The following is a 23,212-nucleotide window of genomic DNA, read 5'->3' as shown; positions in this document are numbered from 1 at the left end:
TAAAATATTCTCTATTTTGCACTAGCAATTACTAACAAAACTTTCTATTTTAAGGAAATAAATGAATAGTCAACTGCATTACAGTTTGCATTTTGATCATTTAATCTGGTAAAACAAAGCCTTAAAGTAAGCTTTTAAAGGACACAGGAACTAAAAGTCAGTGACAGCCTTTATGTCAGTATTCACTTGAGAGAAGTAGAAACCCAGTTTGTTGCCAGTCTCATAGCAATCAGATAACACTGCATTAACTGTGAATTACTAAAGTACATTCAAGGACAGCGTGTGAGCGTAAGCTGGGTTTCAAGCGGCCATCTTCTCTCCACCTACAGTACCTCACCTCCCTGCCTCCCTCCTGTTAGAGCTCTCTGGGGAGGATCCGGTATTTGGTCAAATCCACCGGACTTTCCAGGTTGAAAACCAGACATGCTGTTGGTCACACCTGTCTCCCATCCTGCCACACGCAGATGTTTCTAATTAACACACAAGGAAGGAGTCAGTTTACCTCAATTAGCACAACTGAAAGATCAGGGTTTTACATGTGATTCATGGAATAATATTACCAACACTGGTGTTTTTAAAAATGTCTAGGTTGCATAGAACTCATTTAAATTAAATGACTATATTTCAGTTTTGTAACTAGCCATTAAAATATATTATCATTGAAATGCTGTTGAAACAGTAGTTATATGTCTAAAAATCTCACTTTTCAACCATATTTAGCCTATTTATTATTTTAAAAATATTTTAGGTGACTTTCAGGATGCAAATCACCAAATGAAAGCTTACAGGGAACCATTGCTGTTACGGCCTCTACTCTACTGTCAATACTGTGATTGTGACTACTATTACAGTTCTTCTCATTCGCTTTGGCTCAATTCTTGAATGAGAATTGTTATTTTAAAAATAATAATCTAATAGTTAAAAATAGTTTGAATTTCACAACGGATTTTAGTTTTGGCACGTGTGCAAGAAGTGCAATTTATATTCTGCAAACTCTCATTTCAATTACACAACCTTGTGTTGTATAATGATAAATACATTTGATATTATTCAAATATCTATAAATTACCTGTCAGATGACAGTAATGAACTAGGAATCAATGTACTATGAGGAAGTACGGTTTGTAAAACTGCAGGTTTTTTTCATTGATGAAAGGGGAATTTCCAGTTCGCAGTACATAACACATTCAGTTCAATTCAATTCAATTTTATTTGTATAGCGCCAATTCATAACAGAAGTTATCTCAGGACACTTTTCAAATAGAGCAGGTCTAGACCGAAGTCTTTATAACATTATTTACAGAGACCCAACAGTACCACCATGAGCAAGCACTTGGCGACGGTGGCAAGGAAAAACTGCCTGTTAAAAACCTAGGACAGACCCTTCGGCTCTAGGTGGGTGGTCGTCTGTCTCGACCAGTTGGGGAGAGAGAGAGAGACACAGAGACAGAGTCAGAGACAGACAGACAGACAGACAACTACACTAATAGTAGTGACTGATGATGATGAACATGACAACAGCAACGATGGGGGACAATGAGCAGTGACAACAGCAACAACAGTAACCGTAGCTATAATAATACTTAATAATAATAATAACACTAATATCAGTGATATTAGCAATGGCAGTCAAGCATGACCATGGCAGGAGGCTCCACCAGGATCCATGAGAACCTGCGAGACGAGAAAGAACTCCGGAAAGAATGTGAAGTTAGTAACATACATTAATGGGACATAAATAAGTGGAGAAAGAGCGAGGAAGAGAGGAGCTCAGTGCACCATGGGAAATCCCCCGGAACCTTGTGGAACTCGATGATTAACTGTAGTATTTATTGAAGATTCATCGTTAACATGTACAAACTGCGAACGATCTGATAAATATGACTTAAACCAGCTTAGTGCGGATCCTTTAATGCCAATTTGATGCTCAAGTCTCTGTAAAAGAATATCATGGTCAATGGTGTCAAATGCAGCACTAAGATCTAATAATACAAGTACAGAGACAAGTCCATTGTCAGAAGCAGTCAGAAGGTCATTATTAACTTTAACCAGAGCTGTCTCTGTGCTATGATGAACTCTAAATCCTGACTGAAAATCCTCAAATAAACTATTGTTATGTAGAAAGTCACACAACTCTTTGGCGACTACTTTCTCCAGAATCTTAGAGAGGAAGGGGAGGTTAGAAATCCGTCTATAGTTGGCTAAAACCCCTGGGTCAAGAGTGGGCTTTTTAAGAAGGGGTTTAATTACAGCTACTTTAAAGGACTGTGGTACATATCCTGATAATAAAGAAAGATTAATCATATCCAGTAAAGAAGTGTCAATTAAGGGAACAACTTCTTTAAGCAGCCTAGTTGGGATCGGGTCTAATAGACAGGTTGATGGCTTTGATGTAGAAATTACTGAAGTTAACTGATGAAGATCGATAGCAGAGAAACAGTCTAAATATATATCTGAGTTTACATTAGTTAAAGTTCCTGAACTTAGAGAGCCACTGATAACTGTTGATGGCAGTTGGTGATTAATTTTTTCTCTAATAGTAATAATTTTATTATAGAAGAAGCTCATGAAGTCATTGCAACTTAAGTTTATGGGGATATGTGGCTCAATAGAGCTGTGACTCTCTGTCAGCCTGGCTACAGTGCTGAAGAGGAACCTAGGGTTGTTCTTATTTTCTTCTATTAGTGCTGAATAATATGCTCCTGTGGTGTTATGGAGGGCCTTTCTATAAGTTTTAAGATTATCTTGCCAAATTGAGCGATATTCTAATAATTTCGAAGAGCGCCATTTCCTTTCAGATTTCCTAGCTTTTTGCTTTAATTGGCGGGTTTGGTGGTTGTACCACGGTAATTTCCTTTTTATAGGAGCGATAGAGTCTAATGACATGTAACACATTACTACACAAAAACATTTACTGTGTACAAACAAAAGTGCATATCCTTTTTACGTGTACGACAGTATTGTACGGCAAACTTTTACCAACTGCTGAAATCTGAATAAAAGCAGTCAGTGTCAACAAAAAAAAACAAGCAAACAAGATTTGTATATGAGAAACATTTCCAGGGTTGGCTGCCTTGGTGAAAAAAACATTTTGCATTTGGCTCACATGATGACATTATGACAATAAGCCGGTTTTGAAGCATGAATAAAATGTTTTAGGCGAGTTACAACCTTTCGCAGTAGACTTGTGATGTCCCATGGTGCTCTTAGAATTTAGAGTATGTTAAAACAGTTTGACATGAGCCAAAGCAAATGAGAAAAACTGTAATGTAAAACAGCACTACTACCATTACTGCAACTATTACAATACTTACTAGCAGCACTAGACAATCTATTACTACTACTAATACTCCTAATGGTAATGAGTGGTTTTTGGGTGACCGCATATGTAAAGGCAGACTTTACATTAACTGTGTGTAACAATTAAAAATAGCATGGAATTTAATGAAAACTGTCTAAAGTACACAGAGAACATTTTGTGTAAAATAAATTTGTTTTGGAAGCAATAGTCCTGGTCAATAAAATAACTACAAACAGTTAAGTTTGAGACCAAAAAACATAAACACTAAAGGCAGGATTGGACCAAAACTACATAAATACTTTTAGAACCTGATTTTCTACCAAATTCCCAAGACGGAGATTCATTGACAGAACTATGGAAATTATATTTACTTACTTAAATATAATTTCATAAATAATATAATGGACATTTAGAGTAAAGAATGAAACCAGGCAAATTACAAATAAAGGAAAGTACTGTATTGTATTGTACAGGTGAGCTTCAGTCACAGAAAATAAAAACTAATAATGATAATAGTTGACCCAGTGACAAAAAAACTAAACAAAAATAAAAAATGTTCGTACGTAGCCACACAGATAGATCTGCTTTTATTATTTTTGTTGAGTGAACCGACCTTTTTGTTTTATAAAATGTACATCGATTAAAATCTTGATGTCAACCAGAGCGGACATGTAACAACTGGCAGGGACACACTGAACTGACTACATACAGCTCAGTCAAGGTGCACATATCACACAACCCTTTAGACAAACAGGGATCACTTTACATGAACTGATTTCATTTCACTTCTCTGTCCTTAAGTTATTAAAACAGGAGTATATAACTGTCAGAATACCTTATAGTATAGAAACCTTAATATATGAAACCTTATATTCAAATGAAACTTAAACAGTTCGGTTTGAATAAGACAAAGAAAGAGAAACTCCACGGGCAAACTGAGTGCTTTTTGATAACAAACAAGCAGGTAAAATGACTAAATGTGAGCATGTATGTTCTCCTGAAGCGTATTTGGAACAAAGACAGTTTAAAAAAAAGAAAAAAAGGATAGTAGCTGTCGTCTCTCCAGCAGGGAGAGGAGCCGGGGAGTGGGTGGACAAAGGAAGGAAAGGAGGAGTTTTGTCTGGTCAGGAGAAGTGAAAGTGAAATGAATCTCTAGAGTATTTAAAGAGGAAGTTTGGACTGTCGGAGCTGTTGGCCGACGGGACAACAGAGGAGGACACTCTGCTCTGAGATGTTGGTGAGAACTTTTACACATTATTTTACAAACTTCATCATGACTGTGAATAACTGCTGCTACAGTCTTTTTTGGCAGCTCCTGGTGTACTTTCACTTTGCTTTCACTCTGCTGGCTTTGTTAAGTGCCTGACCTCACTTCACCTCTCCTTCTCCTCGTTTGACTTCTTACTTTCAAACTTTGTACTCACATCCTCCTCATAAAACCTTGTTTTACTGCTTGTAATGAATGTGTTTGTCCCATCATTCGTCTAAAGAGCCTCCAGGCTTCCCGATCAAGGGTTGAAGTATGGATGACAAACTGAAAGCATTTGGCAGCCTCTCTCTCTCTCTCTTTCACCAACTGCCTCTTTCCTTCCAGGGTTTAGTTCTCATTTTTCAGGGGTTTTTCGAGGCTTTTGAGGACATGAGAAATGAATGCAGCTTTAAATCAGTGTCTGAAAGCTACTTTAATCTCCACAGGAAGAGCCCAATGATTGTAAATCTCTTCCTTCATTTTTTTTTCTCAGCTCTCTCCTTCCCTTTATCGTTCCATCAGCTCTTCCTTGTCAGGCTGACCTCCGGTGCCCTGTCTTGCTTGCTCTCTTTCTTTTTTTCCACAGTTGATACACAACAGGTTTTTCTAGATGTTGCACTTATACAAAGGGCTATTTATAAGTGTGTTACTGATTTCATCTGCTGAAATCTTCTTGGTTTAAAAATGTTAAACTTTCTTAAAATTGTCTGTTAACCCGGCGTTAAGACCAGTGTTGGACTTCACAAACAGACTTTTAAGGATGCAAAAAATGTACCAATATTTCCTTAACATTTCATCTTTTTAATGAAAAGTGCCTTTGTTATTAGAAAAATTTGCTTAAATTTAAAACAAAATGAGCAATAACTTGATGAATATATTTTCTTAAGATGAGAATACCGTTCTGTTTTATGTGAGAAAAACTAACTGTACTTACATTGTAAGTCTTTGGTTTCCCTCAGGAGTGAGTTAAGTTACAGCTGAGTGGATGGATGATTTTTAATGTCTTGTTTTTTGTTACACTTCAACCCAGTGAACCTCAGGCCTGCTGCTGTAAAAATTAGGCTTTATTGTTCAATAAAAGAGCTGAAAAATAACAGAAATCATTTCTAAGCTAAACCAAGAACGAACAAAAGAAAAGGGCATCCAAAGTGTTCCAGTCATTTGTCAGTTAAATGTGTTTTGTCCTTTGATTTATGAGCTGAGCTTTATATACAACTCAAGGAAAAAGGGTTTCCATTGATGTGAATGTAGTTACAACCACAGCTTACAGAGCTGCACTGATTGGTTGAGCTAATCGAATGAGTCGATAATACGTGTTATTACTGCACTGAATTATTTAACTCAACTGTTTGCTGCTCATTCCGTCTCACATTGGAAACAACGCTGATATACAATTTGTTGAAATCATGTAGCAGGTAGTTAGACTTCTCTGAAAGGAAGAAAAGGGAGATTTGTTTTCACTGGTTTATGGTAAGTCACCAAAGATAGATATCCTTTCACACTTTTTCAAAAGCATGCTACTCGTTACTTTGACTAGCTGCGACTAAGAGCTGATTGTACCTTTTCAAATTCTTGCAGATCAAACCGTAACATTTTGATCGATAGTCACACTCATTCACATTTTCTTCCCTTTTAGTAACCATTTCTTTTTCTTCTTAGCAGTGTTTACCTGACCAGACTGAGCCCGGATCTGAAGCTCGTTTTGGTGGGTGGGATTGTAACGGAACCCATAATGCAGCTGTGATTCTGAGCTCCAGCTGGTTATGGGGTCCGTTTCCATCCCACAATGCACAGGACATCATGAGCGGACGGGCTGATATGGAGCTTCCTCCTTCCTGCCACACATCATTCATCAAATTCTCACTTTTCAACGGCAGATGACATTTTTAAAAGTCAGCTTCTGTTCTTCTATTGAAAACTTTATTGTTCCATAAATTTAAAACAGTAAAACACTGGTAACAGTATAAAAGTATATACAGTAAAAACACACATTCCAGCTGACTGAGCCACGAGTATAAAACCAAAGGTCTGATTCACTATTTCAAGTTCAGATACTTTACTTTTGTTTCTCTCAAATCGCTAAAGAAAGTGAAACTAACCAGTAAGGCCAGTGTTGAATGCTGTGTTGCCGTGAACAGGACATACTGGAGTGTAACGCGTGAAGTTCAGTTGTCTGACGTCACTGCCTGATGCACAAGGTGTTTTTCCTCAATGACACGTTTTCTCCCGGATTGCTGACAACAGTAAACGCAACCGGGAATTTCGTGTCAGCCAAGAATGACACCCAGAACAGCGACTCGAGTGCCGACTGATAGACTACTGTTTGTAAAGTGCACCACTATGTTTTATGTTTTTTTCTGTATTTAAATTGCATTTAAATGGATATTTCTAATAAATCTCAGAATACACATCAGTTACTGTGTATATTTTTCATACAATATCCATCACCGTACATTATATGTGACCTGTGCTACAAATCTTCTACTACAGCGTTTCAGTGGTATACTGTATATAGCTTACTCTGGTTTCCTTCCCCTCTGGGTGACACAGCTGAAACATGACATTTACATCAATGTTTGACACAGCAACGCTCTCTCTAAATGCCACATGTCAACAATGTTACACCCACTGAGTCCAGTTATTATTAGGTGAAGTCACACTTTAGAACAGCTCTTACAGCCTAATGATACCTACTGAAAGCAAATGCTTAGTAAATAGTTTACTACAACAAAAGGCTGCAGCAGCCGGTGTGATTGGTTTCGCTTTTGTTGAGGAGTCCTGTTCACTGTTTGCACCGTCATGCTCAGGTGAGGTGGCAGAAGAGGTACAGTACATCCATCCATCCATCCGACAAATGCCACATTACATTTTTATGGGGACTCATTTCTTTCTACATTCACACTGCAGGTGTTAAGTTTCCAAATTCTCATTTTCAGGCTCACATGACACAGATCTGCTCTGATTCACACATTCAGAGATTTTAAAAGCATGTTTTGAGTCAGTAGAGTCACATATACAGTATATAATAATGTCTTTATATGATTGGTTTTGTTTTGACATGCTCTACACCACTGGTTCTCAAACTAATCATACCACTGGTGGTACGCGAGCTGCCTCTACCGGTTCAACAATCTCTGAAATATACATTTGAAAAAAAGACATTTAATTTAAAAACATAACACTGACTCAAAATACTACAAAATTTGGGATGAAAATACTAAAAATATGAGATTGCTGAAATGGTTTTTTAAACAAATGTTGCCTTTCCCGCAATATTTTGGTTACAATATCAGCCTGCTATGTAGTCATGTTCATGCACGTAGTGCGTGCATACATCCACCGTGTGTAAGCGTTAAAGTGTCCGTTCTACTTGTACAGCGTGGCTGTCAGTCAACAATAAATAATCTTCTTATTAAGAATAAACGTGCCTCCTGTGTGAACTCTCTGAACAGGGTTGGCCTGCCCTTCTGTATCATAACGGTGGTACATGGAGGTGTAAAAAGTTTGAGAAACACAATTATACATATGGATATAGTGTAAACCCAGCCAATTTTAAATGTACTTCATCATTTGAAGTTTATAGTTATGAATGTTTTATGAATGTTTTATCTTGTAAGTACTGAGTCCTGGCAGCTTATTACAATATGCATTTAACTCTATATTATTTATAGAAGTGGTATGATGGTGCTGTAGTTGGCTATTAGGGAGCAGCGGCATTGTTCCTTTCAAGTTAGTGTGTTGTTATCGTTCCTTTGCCCTTGTGCGTCTTTTCAGCACCACTGGTAGTTCACAACAGGATTGTTCCAGGGTTAACTGAAACAACAAAACAAAGGATGAGACAGTGTCACGTGAGCAGTGACTCAGAACAGAGCACGAAGGCCTGCTGTGTGAACCTGGATTTGTATCAGCTACGAGTGAGCAGAGTCGAGGTTAAAGGTGAGGTGATCTCAGTGACTTATCTTTCCTTATACTGTTGAAAAAATCCAGCGAAAACAGAAGGAATGTGGGCTTAGGCACTCGTCAGCTTTTGGAGGAGAGAGACAGAAGCGTTCCCTTCACCTGAATAACCCGGTCGTACGCCGCCTTCACTCCCACGGGAAGAGTCAGTCAGGGACATGAAGGTTCTGAAGGTGAAGGGAACCTAGAGAGTATCCTGTCCACGAGTTCCAGGTGTCTCTCGTGGTTTTCCCGGCTGATCCTTTCATGCATGGCTTCCAGCTGATTCATTAGATTGTTCTGCATTTCCTTCTCGTGGTCCATCAACCTCTGTAGCCGGGCGTCCTCCTGCGCCTGCATGGACGCGTCCATCTCTCTGAGCTGTGCGACGGTCGCCGACACCAACGTGGAGACTTGCTCCATCACCGTCGTTTTCCTCTTCTTCGAGGGGATTGTGTAAGCTAGAAAACAAGAGCGACAGTGCAGCCTGTCAGTAACGGGACATTTTAATGTTCAACTAGAGAAAGATTGTAATTTTCCAAGTTGTGAAATGACATGACAGCAGACAGTGTGTTTACCCACCTGACTGGCCTCTGCGTCTGCTCCACTGTCGGTCAGTTTGATAGTCTTAACAGTGAGGATGGAGAAAAGGAGTTAAACACATGAGTGGGCTGTAAGAGACATGCTGCTGTCCACCAACGCTTGACCCCTGAATGCACTGTGATTAAATCTGGGTGAAAACAGACACTTTAAATAGCATTAGGCAAATTGTTTTATTAAATTGGGGGTTTGTTTTAGGATTAAATTCACTGAATCACGCATTCAATTCTCCTCTGTGCACTGCTGCCATAAAACATGGAAGCGTGTGCAGTATGCCTCATCAAAGTCAGGAGAAACATTGCTGCATCTCTTCTTTAAAAACCCTTACTATTCATGAGAATTTCAGCAAAACAAACACGATAACAGCACTTCACTTTTGAAGGGGTTTAAGGAGTAACTTCTCACAGCTTTGAGGAGGAAAAGCTGACCTACGCTTCCTCTTTCTGTGGCTGTCTGTGGCAGCAGTGCGCACTTTCAGAGGGTTTGGAGCTTTAAAAGTGTGGGCTATCCTGTCTGACTGCCTGTGAGAAGAGTTAATAACCACACTTGGGCGTTTTTTTTATACTTTTGGTATGATGTGTCTGTCCCCCCCCCCATATTTTAGTCATAGCACACACGTGAAGTTTGCCCAGACAGAAAGTTCATAGGCCTCCATAGAGATGCTGGTGTAGCAACCAAAGCCTGTACATTTACAGACCAACAGGCTCTGGGCTGAGCAGTGCGAGGATGGCTGACAGCACATACAAGTGCACGATGACAGACGAGTAAAGGGTCCCTGCAGCTGCTAATGCCCTCTGTAAGGTTTGCTTATGACAGCTGGTTTGGATCTGGTTATAAACTGATAAAACACTGTCTACCAAACACTGATCTAAATGACAAATATGGCACCTATCAACAACAACAACAACAACAACAACAGAAACACATGCACTCACTGGCGCTGATGGGCTCTAACTGCTCCTCGTCGTCCTCCACCTCCACCGGACCCAGGTGCTTGTTGATCTCCCGGTCGTCCACATCGTCCCAGAGGCCGACTACAACCTCCTGGTGCTCCTCACTGAGGCCAGGCGGCTCCGGAGGAGGATGAGGAGGAGGAGGGAGGTGTGGAGGTGAGAGTGAGAGTGAGAGTGAGGGTGCGGGTGGGGGCGTGGGACTCCGGTGTCGTTTCCCCGGGTTCCCCACGGGAGCGTTCCCGAAAACCCGATGACACTGGTCGTAAAACGGCCAGTCGACGCGGTCGCTCCCGCAGCGGGTCTTCTGCTGGTGGTACTTGGCGTACTGCTTCCTGAGCGCCTTCAGTTTGCTGATCACCTGCATGTGCGACCTGTACACCCCCCTCTCCGCCAGCAGTTTGGTCATCCTGTTGTAAACTACAGAGTCCTTCACCGTGCCCGTGATCTGGTTCCGGATCGCCTCCGACCCCCGGATGGTCAGCAGTTCTTTGATTTCGTTCTCCTGCCAGTTGTGCATCTTCTCCTTTGTGGACGATTGTGTCTCCTGAGCGGCTCCACTTACTATAAAACACCTCCCTTGTATATTTGCGCCCTGTGGGGCTACGTCACATGTCTGCGCCGGAAGAAGACGGTGTCAAAGATAGCTTATTGGGGATCACTCACTCAGGAGCTGGAAATATGGGACTATATCTTCTCTTTCTTATACTGATGCTCTTTTAAAGTAAATCTGTCAAACCATAATATATGTTTTACTGTATTAATATGCATTACAATAAGTGGTTATTGTAAGAAATAATACAAATATAACTATTTTATACTATTATTTAATACTATAGTTTAAGATTGAACTTCTTGACCTGCTGGACACAAGTTGTCTCCTGCTTTACTGTAGTTCATTCTCAGTGTATGGAGGTTTTCCACACCACACTCTGGATGAGTGAGTACTTCTTGTACATACATGTTTTACAGTGAGCACAGAGAAACTTTCCTCTTTCAGCAGATCACCTCAAAAACTTCTAGTGTCAAAGTCCAAACATGCACCGTTCTGCACAGTGAAGCCAAAACATGGACGGCGAATACGCAAAACATCTTTCTGAGTGGAGGAGGGCTTTATTATTATTATTATTAATAATAATAAATTGTATTATAAACTGCAGCAATTAACTATTCATTTCATTGTTGATTAATCAGACAAACAATTGTTTTGATTGACGTAAGAGAGAAGAACAAATATGCACTTCATCACAATTTCCTGAAGTCCATGTTGAAATATTCAGATTACAAGTTTTGTCCTGTCCAAAAGTCATAGTTTAATTATTATAGAAAGAAATATCTGAGAAACTGGAACCAGTGACTTTTGGTTGCTTAAAAAAATGACTGAAATGCTTAATTATATATTGTACTAAGTTAGGATTGAATAACTGTAGAGACTATATCAACAGTTATTACTATTTTAGGTAGTAGTAGTAGTAATATCACTTATGGCACAGCTCACAATTGACATATTTGTGTTGCATGTAAACAACATGGCCAAAAGTATGAGGCTACTCAAATATGAATATGCTGTTATAATAGTAAACACTCGCAGAGATCTTTGTCCTATTTAATCACAACAGCTTCAGCAAAACCATCAATAACGTTTGCACAATATTCACCATTTATTTGGTACTATAAAGCCACATTTTACAGTCAGCATGTGTCCACATACTTTTGACCATATATCCCGGTAAAGATTGCAGTACCTCTACCACACACTCGGTGGCGCTATTAGGAACAGGTCCAATACGGAAATTCAACTCGGAAGAAACACGGATTGCACTTCACTAGTTCCGCTGTGAAAAAAAAAAAAAAAAACATCCAATGCAGTCCTCCTCTGCAGCCGATATCTGACATCGACCAGTGACTGCCCGTCCGGCTGAACACTGGCATGTAATCCGGCCGTGTTGGAGCCTAGCACAGCCTGCATGAGCAGCAACCAGCGGGGTGTGGATGCGCTGATAGCCTGGTAGCGAGCTCACCTGTCCGTGTTGTGGTGGTGATGGAGAACACCGAGGAGTCTTCGCCCCTCCGGATCACTCCGACCGTCCGGGCGCTGAGCTCCGCACTGCGGGGGAAGCGTGACAATGTCCCCGATTCCAGCCGGGAAAACGGCGACAGGATCTTCCCCGATCCGGAGAAGCTTTGGTTCAAGGAGAGCAGCGCTAAAAATCTGCGTAACAGGGACTTCTTGTCGCCGACCACGATGCTTAACACGCTGTATGCGGACGGACAGGTTGGTTCGACTGGTACCTGTGGGGGTTTCCTGCATGTTAATGGCTTTAATGTTCATTTTATGTCTTACCACATTAACGAAAGCAGCTTTAGCTAAAAAAATAAAAATAAACATTTTTAAAAACACGTATCATCGCTGAAACACACATTAAACGGCAGCTAGTACCACCGCTGGTGTACACAACTGTTAACTGGTTAACCTGTACAACTTCATATGGCAAGAAAGTCTACATCTTATTCCTCCGCTAAGCATTATAGTCCCTGGGCAGTTACTGTACATGTTTGCCAAGGTGCCACTGGTTTTATTTAGCGCAGTAATATTTAAAAGGACGGAAGGGGTTTTCAACGGTTTCGAACGTGACTCGGCCAATAGGAGCTGAGTACCGGAACTATCTGCTTCATAAGACACAGCCGAGTCCAACTGCCTGAACAACAACATGGAAACTGAGTTAAATCCCACAAATACTGAATGAAGGACACCTCAAACCCTAAATGATGAATGTGTTTGAGTGCTACTGACAGAGCTAAATCCCCTCAATAGCTAAGTGGCTGTTGACTTGGCCCCATCATGATCGACCAGACTCTCAGCCTGCGGCAGTAATTATTAACCCATGAGCGGCAGCGCAATATGGGTCAGACAGACAGACAGACAGACAGACACAGCTGTAAGCGAAGCTAGCTCTGCTAAAACTGGGCTGGCGCAAAATACACGAAGGCCTGTTCCAAAGTGTGTAAGATATGACGTTATGAAGATTATATCTGACTGTAAGTCATCTTAACAAACGCATCTTTCAGCCCCCCCCTCTGGCACGTTGCATCTGTGGGCGTGTTCATGCGTCCCTGTGTAGGAGGATGCTTTCATGTAGTATACTTGTATACACTGCACATGCACTCATTGGGTTTTGAAGTTGACAGTGATGTGCAGGATTTTGCGCAAATGCATGTGCAAATCAGTTTTTCAGACATGCTTATCTTAAAGGTAAGAGCTCAAAACAAACATGTTTACTGTGATATCTAATGTGGGAGTATTACATTACATACTAATAGACACAATCTTAAAATGCAAATTCCACCATACTAATTGAGCCTTTTAAAGGAGGTATCTCGCAGTGTCAATGGATATCAAATGCATGCCAGTATACTGTATCAGACCACCTCTAGTACAGGGCATAATGCAAATATACCTAAAATACATTCTTCTCCCCTCCTTCCCTTCTCACTCACATATATTTTTCTTCATGCATGCATGCATGTATATGAGTCTCTGATCATTTCCCCTGTCTGCCCAGGTCCCTCCAGCAGTGATGTCCAGGGTCCTGTCTCTCCGTGGCACTGGGGTTCTCCCTGTGGCTGGTGGGGAGGTAATGGGTGAGGGACTGAGGGTGAGGGTGGACCGAGCAGCAGCCTTTAGGGCTGTCCTGGCAGGTGGAGCCACTGACTACCTGATGCCCTCAAGTCAGAGGCAAGGCTGTGTGGTGCTCAACTGCCCCGCGCTGCACCCTAAACCCAGCACTCCCACTCCAGATACACTGACTCTGGGCCAGCTGAGGACGGTTCTGTTGGCTGACCACATGGGGGCGCTGTTGAGAAGACAGGGGTAAGTCTGTGGCGTTAATGACAGAAGGGGTTTGTGAATGAAAGGAAGTTGTGTAATGGTCTGTAGAGCAGATGTGTGTGTGTGTATATATATATATATATATATATATATAAGTGTGAATCATGAACAAATTCCTCTGAGCTTTACCTTTTTTACCTCTAACAACGAATCTAATGATAAAACTATCAGGAAGTGCAAAACTTTCAGTGACCTCATAGTTAAAAGCATTTACATTTGAAAATGTGTAGTATGTTGTTGATAATATTATTTTATATTGATTGATTGTTTTATTTCATAAAAAAAAATATTTCAGAGATTCCTCTCTATGAAGAGAAACTCTCATAGTTTGAGAACCAGCTGTTTAAATAATTTATGAAAGAACATTTGGTTTTTGCTTGTAAAATGTGAATTAAATCTGTTTTATCTCAAATTTATTTTTAAATATCTTTGGGTTTTGGACTGTTGCTTTTACAAAATAAGCACCAGAAGACGTCAACTTGGAACTTTGGAAACATTAATGGCCATTTTCAATATTAACAAAACATATTAAATGATTAATCAACAAATTTACAGATTAATTGCTTATGAAAATACTTGTTAGATGCAGCCATAGATTAAAAAGGCTGCTGTAATCAGTACCAATCTCCTTACCTATCTCAGATTTGCAGTGTCCTATTGCCCCACGCTTCCTGAAGACAGCGACATCATCACCTTTCTCAGAGCTCTGGGCATCGATTGGCCGACAGCCCCAGCCAACTGGACCAACGAGAAGCGGGAGGAGAAGATCCAGGAGGCGCTGGAGAGCTCCCCCTACAGAGAGAGGGAAACAGAAAGAGGCAGGAGGACCAGCGGCGGAGGAGGAGGAGGAGGAGGGAGGAAGGCAGAGGAGGGAGAGAACGAGGGAGCACTCAGGGTCAACCTGAAACGAGTGTTCCAGGAGGAGGGGCTGCTGGGATACGACCCCAGCCTAGGTACCTGCACAGGTGAGGCCACAAGGGGACTTGTTTGTTTCAGATGTTAAATTTGAGAACCCAGGGCGTAGCCATTGTTCCTGCAGCTAATGTTTATGTTGTAACGTGTGTTTGTGCTGAGCTGCCTTTATTCCTCAGTCAGTTTGTATTTTGTGAAGACCAAATGTCACAGTTTCAGTGTTTTATAGCACTTTCATGTAAAATGTTTAGCATGTAAAAAAAAAAAAAAAAGCCCAAAAAGATTAGTAAGATAATATAGTTGGTACTGTGTATTTACTGGTAAGACATTGTTGGTGTATCTGTTTCAGTACACAGAGACAGTGTTTCCCATCTGGCGCAACTGGACCTAGCCACAGCCGACTGCTCAGTGAGACACACACACACAACACACACACACACACACACACACACACACACACACACACACACATAAAACAAACAAAATATGCAGTATACAAATACACATTGACAATTTCCTTTTTTCTCTAAACAACAATAATAATAACAACAAAACAATGCATTGATTTGTATATCCTCGCTGTCTCTTTTACAGGTAGCCATGGCAACAGCGTTACATGTGACTTCCTGTCAGGATGAGTTCCGCCAGCAGCAGATAGCGGTGCTGTGGAGAGCCAGTGGAGCGACACACACACAGGTAACCACACACACACGAGCACACACAATCAAGCATTGCATTGTGTTCCTGCTTTTACCTGCTCTACTCTCCGTGTCTGCAGAGACATCTGGTGTGTGGGCCTGTGAAGACTCCTGGTTCTCACCTCACTGCTGCTCAGTACCTGCAGTAAGACACATCACTTTCTTTGTCTGCGGTTGTTTTCTCACCATTTCTGTCTGGTTTTCTATCTTCCCTGTGTCTCCACTTGTCTTCCCATCCTCTTCTTCCCTGCCCAGCTCTCCACCAGACAGATGTTTATTATCACAAACGCCACTCTCACCATCTCTGCACTGTAGAATTTCAGTTCTAATTAAACGAAATTAAAAGAACACTAGTGGGCGTTGATGTTGCTTTTCCTCATCTCCGTCTTATCGCTGTGTATTTTTAGCGCAGCTGTCTGTGTAAATGAGGCGTCTATTGTTTCTTTCTTCCTTCCTCCTGCAGGCTGAGAAGAGGTCAGATGAAGGAGGCCTCAGAGATGAAGTATGGAGATCAAGTAGAAGGTGTGTGTACACATAAAGCTGCATTTGTGTATTTATGTACACGCTCATTATTAATCATATGCTCTTATTAGGAAACCAACCTGACTGATACTAATTACCATTAACTACAGATAAAGTGAACTAACTGGAGTTATTTTTATATCGCCTCCTCCTCATCGTCCTCTTGTAGGTCAGACGTGGGATGACATCATCAGGGTCATGACCTCCGCCACTGTCAGATTTGAGCTGCTGTCTACTGTCCACACTAGTCCTGTGAGTCATCATTCCAGCTGTGTTTGCACCTGAATGTGTCATGCAGGTGGTGCCCATATTAATTCATTAAGAACGACTGTGTTTGACGTGACCAGCCTGTCAGTTATAAACACCTCTCTGTTTCACGCACACAAATTGATGACAGTTTGCTCTTTGATGCAATTAGTAGTCTGAATGATTGACAGCTGTCTGTTAGGTGACACTGGACGTCCAGAGGGAAGGGGGCGTGTCCACCAAAGGGCCGAGAGGAGGAGTGTTTGTGATGTATAACTGTGCCAGACTGCACACTCTGTTCGACAGCTATGAGAGAGGAGTGGAGAAGGGTGAGAGTTGTGCTCTGCAAGAGATTCATGTTTCATTTCGCCGATCAACAACATTGCAAACAACCATTAATTCAGACCGCTGTGGCCTGGAAGTATTCCCTTAATCCCAGAATGAAAGACAAACTTAATAAAAGCTGAGAAAAATCAATATTTCAATTGAAAAGAAGCAGGGACAACAAATGTGGAAAACAATCTTAAAATTTGAGCTGCAGTGTGATGATATGCTCTGATTAGTTACAGCCTGATTTAATTGCTTTTATGTGAAGGTGTCCCAATTAAAAAATCAGTACAGATAATTAAATGTGATAACCATGTTTAGAAATACAAAATGATGATTAATGTGTGTTTAGTTATTGCTCACTAATCATTCCTGTGAACAACATCCTAAACATTTAATAACAAATCATATATTTAATATCACATCAGCTTGCATGTGTGTTCTAACTCACAGAGGTACAAAGAAATTGTAAATGAAAGATAATACTGTAGACAGTGGCCATCAATTAAATTCATCAATTAGTTTTTTGTTATTGTTCAATAGGTTGCCAACATAGTTACACAGGTTTTATTTGTGTGTATTTAATTTATTTTAAGAATAAAACAGATTTATAAAACAGTTGTTTTATAAAGGGCATATGTCATCTTTCCTGTTAGTAAGTGAGGGCTGAGAGAGGTACAGCAGCCTACATTAATGCTCATTTGGCAAAAATGACTCACATATGCAAATATATGCATTATGTTATTAAGACATTTCTGATTGAATTGATCAGCTTTATTGACCAAGTATGTATACACATACAAGAAATGTGAGTTTCTCTTAGAGCACGTAGACACAGAACAATTTACAGGAAGATAGAATGAAAGTACTGTTGTTGTTGTTGTAGTTGTTACAGGGCTGTTTGTTGGGATTTACGTGAGCACTGTATGTACAAAAAAAAAAAGTTTTTAAAAACTTTATTTGTGGGCCAGATAGTTTTGTTGTCAGGGTCAGATTTGGGGCCTTTATTTCCCTACCACTGCTGTATGGGGTCTAAGCTCAATATGTCTACAATATTGATTTGTAAATTTGAAAATGTGTAGATCAGTACATGTTCATGTGTTTTTTCTGTTTATCTGCAGGTCTATACCCAGAAATCCCTGAAGGCTCCCAGCTAGACTTCTCTGCTCTTAAAGAAGAGGTACCACTTCATTCTCTTCCTTTTAATTTCTTTATATTTCCTTTGTTTTTGTTTTTCTTTACTTTAGACTATAAACTGTCCTCACATCAGCATTTCAGTGTTGATCCATCCCTGTGTCTGCGTTTACTGACAGGGCGAGTGGCTTCTCCTGTTCAATTACCTCATTCCGTTCTCCGAGCTGCTGGACCAATCAGGACAAGCGTTAGACTGTGAAGGAGGAGGAGCCAGAGTCAATATTAAGACTGAACAGGTGAGGGGACTGAGATTCACTGTATATTGCTCAATAGACAAATTCAAAACACGTGTATTAAACCAAAGTCAGCTGTTAAGATGTTTAACTCATGTTTGTGTTTCTCAGATCTGCAAATTCCTCGTGTCTCTCAGTAAAGACTTCAGCTCGTACTACAACAGAGTCCACGTGCTGGGGGTGAGGATGTTTTTACTGTGTATATATACATATATTCTTATAAATAAAGAAGGTCTTGTGTTTGTACAGTTTACACACACACACACACACATATACATATATATATATATATATATATATATATATATGTAAATAAACACAGGAGATTTTAATCTGTAGTCTTGTCTTTCTGTTTTTCCTTCCAGGAGCCGTTGCCTCATCTCTTCAACCAGATGTTCTGTCGTCTGTATCTGTTAAGAGCATTGAGAGAGCTCTACCACAGTGCTCTGGACATCCTTAACCTTCCCCCCATCAGGCAACTATAGCCACGACATAGTACACTCTGCCTGTGATCACTTTTATCCCCTCCTCCCCACCCATCTCACACAAACACACACTCACCTATGTTTTGTAGCTTCATCATGTGCACACTTTGTTTAGCAATGAACAAATCGTGACCTTTCCCTCTTTTTGGCAGTGGTACAGTACAGTCTGAGGCTGTTGGTCAATTATGAGATATAGTTTTACCTGCCCACTGCTGTCAATCAGATGACTATAGCTGGACATACTGTAACTGTAAGAATATTTAAAGGACATCATTACACATAAATCATGTAATGTGATGTCAGTATGGTCAGTTTTTTACTTTCTGAGTCAGAGGAGAAGATTGAAACCAAATATGAAGCTACTGGAAGCAAGCAGTTAGCTTAGCTTAGCATAAAGTAAAGTAGAAGGAAACCACAAACCTGGCTCCGTCCAAAAGGTAACTAAATTTACCTATTGGCTAATTGAATTAGACAGAATGAGGTTCACTGTTTCCCCCTGCTTCCAGTCTTTAAGCCACGCTAAGCTAACTGGCTGCTCATATTTACTGTACATACATGACAGTGGTATCAATCTTACTCTCTAACTACAGCAAATAAGCATATTTTGCAAAATGTCAAACTATTGCTTTAAGTTTGGATTAGTTGCTAAATACGATGTCCCTCCCATAGTCGTACTTAGGCATCAGAATTTTAACAGCCACATAAGGTCCAGTCTACAGTGTCCTTGTTTTGGAGGATGGGATGCTTTCTCTGTTGAAGCCCTACATTGTAATTTTAAATTCTACTCTAATCATGTGACCATATGTTACACTTATACACACACCTGAGACTTTTACTCTCATTTTGGTGCCAAAATCCCACCAGTAGACGCTCCATCTAAACTGTAATAAAATGTTCTAATTTATTATTATCACAGTTGCCCCTTACTTAGTGTCTCCCCTCTCTGAAACACATAAAAGTGTCTTAGTCACTGCCTGAAGATTTTTTAACTGCTGAAGGTCACATTTTATGTGTTACCAACCTTGTATTTATCAATGCCACACAAATATTTATTGCTAGTTCAAAAAGAGATCTGTACAGAAAATATATTCTGCATATGAGTCTTAAATGCTGTGTTCCTATTATTATTCAGAGCCCTCTGATTCATCACAGTCATCCTGCTTGAAAAAATCCTAATGTTCAGTATCAATCAACAGATGTAACAGGTGTTAAGAAGTTATTGACAAAAACTGTTCATTAGCAGCATTTAGGGCATCGTGCCATAACGTTAGAAAATGCATGAAATGGCATGAAAATAATTTATATATATATATATATATATAAATAGTTTTATGCCAAAAATGTTGTTTATAAATTTTGTTATGGGAAACATAATGACTTAAAATTGATCCTTCAGTATATGTGAAGTGTGTTGCCATTTCAGTTCGGTACTGTCTCTTTAAAATGTGCCATAGCTTGTTTAAACTTTCTGCTTCACATTTTTTTGTAAATTGGTGGGTTTTTTTTATTTTTATGTGAATATCTCATGTTGGAACAAAACAGTTAATGTATCAAATATCTTACAGACTCACTTCTCACTGCATGAAATGTTGTTTGACTGATTGTTTTTATTAAATTTTATTTCCTATAGAAAAGGGAATGGGATGTTTACAATATGCTGATTTATTTACAGTGACTGTCTTGTTAACCACCGCTGTAATTACCACAGTATTAAAACCGAAGAGATGCAGAATGAGGGACTTCAATTTTCTCCTTCCTTATACTCTCTCACTGTATCGGTACACAGCTGTATATAATACATACAGTTACATACATGTTCACTTTAGCCATTGCTGTGTTTCTCTTGCTGCAGTGTTTCCAACCCTCAGGCCTCAACATCTTGTACCTTCTTCTTCTAGCTCTCATTCTTTTCTCCCTAACTCCCATATCTCCAAGAGCCCTTATATCTCTTTATTCAGTACTGTATTATTTAATCGCATACAGAGCTTAAGCTTGCCCCTCATTTCAGTGCATCTGGTGTGAGAAGTTCAAGTACTTCCCCACCTATTTTCTTTATGGAGATTTCTACAGCTACATGTTGACTCAAACAGAGTCAAGGCAAGGGAACAGGAGCAAAACTATGTTTAAAGGAATAATTAATAACTCATTCAATACAACATTGTGATGGATGACATACATTTTCTTTTTCTTGCTTTCAGTAGTTAAAAAAAAATGACATTCCTATCCTGAAAAATCTCTACATATATGCACATATATAAGTGTATTCACTCCATCTGAATGTCAAACTCTCCTACACACATCTGTCCGCCTACAGTTTCTGTTTGTTTCCTGTCTGCAGAATTAAAATAACCCTGACTGACTCTCACACTGTGTGTTTGTCTCTGGCCTGAAGAAAGATGTACATACTGATACCATTATTCTATAGATAAATCCCCTCGTACTCCACTACCGCAAACTGCCCTTAGGCCACACAGATCCAACAATAGCCCACACTCTGCATGGATATACAGTATATACTGTTAACAGTGATCCATCACTGTAGATACAACCCTGGTAATGTGACGCACCATTTGTCTTTACCCTTTCTCTCTGTTTACATCCCATCCTCTGGCTTGGATTCCTAACTTGCTGTTTTCTTCCCTCCATTCTGCTGATCATCACTTTCCTCTTTTGGACCTCATTTATAAAAAGGAAGACACTGATTAATGGATGATTACAAGCCAAAGATTTGCTTCTTGAAATTCTGAGTTGAATTCCAAATTAACTTAAAAAATGTTTAAGCTAAAATGTTTAATTTCTATGAATTATCAGGATAAAGTGAGAGACAAGAGGCCCTCCACTGACTTTGTAAATACACATGTATGCTTGACAGTGTAGTTTGTCCCAGTTGGAACTCCTTGCTGCTTTTGTTATCCATCTCCTCCTGTATCTACTGTCAATACCCAGACTTTATATTACACAAAGATGGAAATGTGTTATTGTGGGTTTATGAAACATGATATATACTGTATTTATGGTCTGGACAGACCATTTATGATGCCACCTGTACCCAGACTGTTCTTTTTCCTCTCATTTCTTTTCCTAGTCCTACCCATCACTTCTTTCTCCCTTCCCTTCACATGACTTATATTCTAAATGGATGTGTCACCAAACTGTAATTCTTTTCTGGGTTATAATCCCTGAGAAAGATCACTGCTCTAAAGACAAATAACATGATTAGTTGTAGTTGGAGCTCTGTAAAGCAAGATGACCAATATCAGTCGTTTATATCCTTACATCAATATATCCTCTATCACACACACACACACACACACACACACACACACACACACACACAGAGAACTGTGCCTCTCACCTGCAACCCTTTCCCTTCTCAACATGGAATCAAACCTGTACTCACCAAGCTATGCTAAATGTACACGTATGGGATCAATAAATTATTACTGACGACACCACCCTGATGATTTTGTTGATCTGTAACATTTTGGCTTATTTACATTCTGTTGGACTGAAACAGGAATCAGTGGAACAAGTTGTTAGTCATAATAGTTGTGTGATAAGATAATGGCTGGAATAATTGGTTCTGTTTTAATTAACTGAGCAGCACAGACAAATCTGTTGATTGCCTTCATAATAATGCTATTAGTGGAGGATTTAACCATGGTTAAGGTCAGTAGCAGCAATTAGCATGTAGCCTAGATAGGAGATCATGCAGGCAATTAGTGGAACCTCTAAATATCATGGACAGAAGATGGTAACTGAGTGTTATTGGTTCGTGTCTACAGCAATCCTGCTGCACAGCTCATTCCCAATTAGCTCAAGTAAACAATGATGGAATTAAAGTTTTAATTATCCATTAGTATTTATAACAAGCAACTTAAAGTAATAGTGAGGATGACTATGTTGTAGTGGTATCTTTCCTGAAAGGGTAATGAATGAGCAAGAGAGATAAAAGTGTCTGTCAAACGCTGTGTGTGTGTGTGTGTGTGTGTGTGTGTGTGTGTGTGGCTTTTGTTTTTTTTAATTTGAGTCCATATCACAAGTTAATTTTTCATAAACTTCGGCCTCCACATTAATTATTAGAACAGCTTCATTTGTTTATGTACTGTAAAACTATGACATCTCACATATATATATATATATATATATACAATTAAATATTCAATTAAAGTACCTGTCCCTACAATTTCTGCATCTGTGTAGCCTTTATATTTATATTTCAGTACTTATTATCAGTGTGTCTACAGTTAGAACTGTGTCTCTTTAAAAAGCAGAGGGAAAAGTATTCACTTGATTTATGGTGTTTTCACAGACAAGATACCTTCCACCTGTTCTGGCTGTCAGCTTCTTCTTCCAGCAATTCCTCCAAGAATTTGAGGAGAGTGAGAGATGGTCCAAGCCCACGCAGTCATGATATATCTTCCTGCCAACACAGCACACATAGAGCAACTGACTGTTTCTGCATGATCCAAAGCCACAGTGTTTATCAACCTGAGGTGCTCCAGTTAGATGGTGCAAGGTCTCATCTATGCATTAAGACAGAATAAGAAATCAACTTTTAGATTTGATATGAAATGCTGGTATAAACTCCTGACATTTACAGTCCTAAATGATAAGTGACAACCAATAAATGTGGTGAGCCCACAGAGCAGTTTAATGATGTGTTTCCT

At 39.8% G+C, this 23,212-nt stretch overlaps 2 protein-coding genes and 1 long non-coding RNA gene across 5 annotated transcripts; 1 reads left to right on the top strand and 2 right to left on the bottom strand.

The window, feature by feature from the left end:
- Nucleotides 1-5,596: 5,596 nt before the first annotated feature.
- LOC127376993 (uncharacterized) lies at nt 5,597-10,840 on the bottom strand. 3 transcript variants are annotated; one of them, XM_051424505.1, is made up of 4 exons: nt 10,022-10,837; nt 9,069-9,113; nt 8,610-8,947; nt 5,597-8,363 (listed from the first exon to the last, which is right to left on the bottom strand). In XM_051424505.1, the coding sequence occupies exons 1-3, from the start codon at nt 10,554-10,556 to the stop codon at nt 8,658-8,660; spliced, it is 870 nt and encodes a 289-aa protein (XP_051280465.1). In that variant the 5' UTR covers nt 10,557-10,837; the 3' UTR covers nt 5,597-8,363; nt 8,610-8,657. The 3 variants fall into 3 exon arrangements, with proteins under 3 accessions (XP_051280465.1, XP_051280464.1, XP_051280466.1); XM_051424504.1 differs by having other exon boundaries at nt 5,597-8,947; nt 10,022-10,836; XM_051424506.1 differs by lacking the exon at nt 9,069-9,113 and having other exon boundaries at nt 5,597-8,947; nt 10,022-10,840.
- Nucleotides 10,841-11,673: 833 nt separating this feature from the next.
- On the bottom strand, nt 11,674-13,511 carry LOC127376998 (uncharacterized). The gene is made up of 2 exons (XR_007887599.1): nt 12,589-13,511; nt 11,674-12,328 (listed from the first exon to the last, which is right to left on the bottom strand). It is a non-coding gene; the product is annotated as an uncharacterized LOC127376998 (long non-coding RNA).
- dalrd3 (DALR anticodon binding domain containing 3) lies at nt 11,677-20,907 on the top strand. The gene is made up of 13 exons (XM_051424483.1): nt 11,677-12,311; nt 13,600-13,907; nt 14,568-14,890; nt 15,187-15,245; nt 15,432-15,533; nt 15,616-15,680; nt 15,999-16,057; nt 16,227-16,309; nt 16,506-16,632; nt 17,752-17,810; nt 17,944-18,060; nt 18,169-18,237; nt 18,423-20,907. The coding sequence occupies exons 1-13, from the start codon at nt 12,078-12,080 to the stop codon at nt 18,540-18,542; spliced, it is 1,725 nt and encodes a 574-aa protein (XP_051280443.1). The 5' UTR covers nt 11,677-12,077; the 3' UTR covers nt 18,543-20,907.
- The last annotated feature ends 2,305 nt before the right edge of the window (nt 20,908-23,212 follow it).

This window comes from Dicentrarchus labrax, unplaced genomic scaffold (genome assembly GCF_905237075.1).
Source record: "Dicentrarchus labrax unplaced genomic scaffold, dlabrax2021, whole genome shotgun sequence".
NCBI classification, from domain to species: domain Eukaryota; kingdom Metazoa; phylum Chordata; class Actinopteri; family Moronidae; genus Dicentrarchus; species Dicentrarchus labrax.
The sequence above is the reverse complement of the archived record's forward strand: the minus strand, read 5'-3'. Positions and strand labels throughout refer to the sequence as shown.

Coding starts and splice junctions, on each gene's coding strand:
- LOC127376993 (XM_051424505.1), bottom strand. CDS start 10,556: ATGCACAACTGGCAGGAGAACGAAATCAAAGAACTGCTGACCATCCGG. Junction 9,114..10,021: donor GTTAGAGCCCATCAGCGCCA/GTGAGTGCATGT, acceptor CTCACTGTTAAG/ACTATCAAACTGACCGACAG. Junction 8,948..9,068: donor CAGACGCAGAGGCCAGTCAG/GTGGGTAAACAC, acceptor CTTGTTTTCTAG/CTTACACAATCCCCTCGAAG.
- dalrd3 (XM_051424483.1), top strand. CDS start 12,078: ATGGAGAACACCGAGGAGTCTTCGCCCCTCCGGATCACTCCGACCGTC. Junction 13,908..14,567: donor GCGCTGTTGAGAAGACAGGG/GTAAGTCTGTGG, acceptor TACCTATCTCAG/ATTTGCAGTGTCCTATTGCC. Junction 18,238..18,422: donor ACAGAGTCCACGTGCTGGGG/GTGAGGATGTTT, acceptor TTTTCCTTCCAG/GAGCCGTTGCCTCATCTCTT.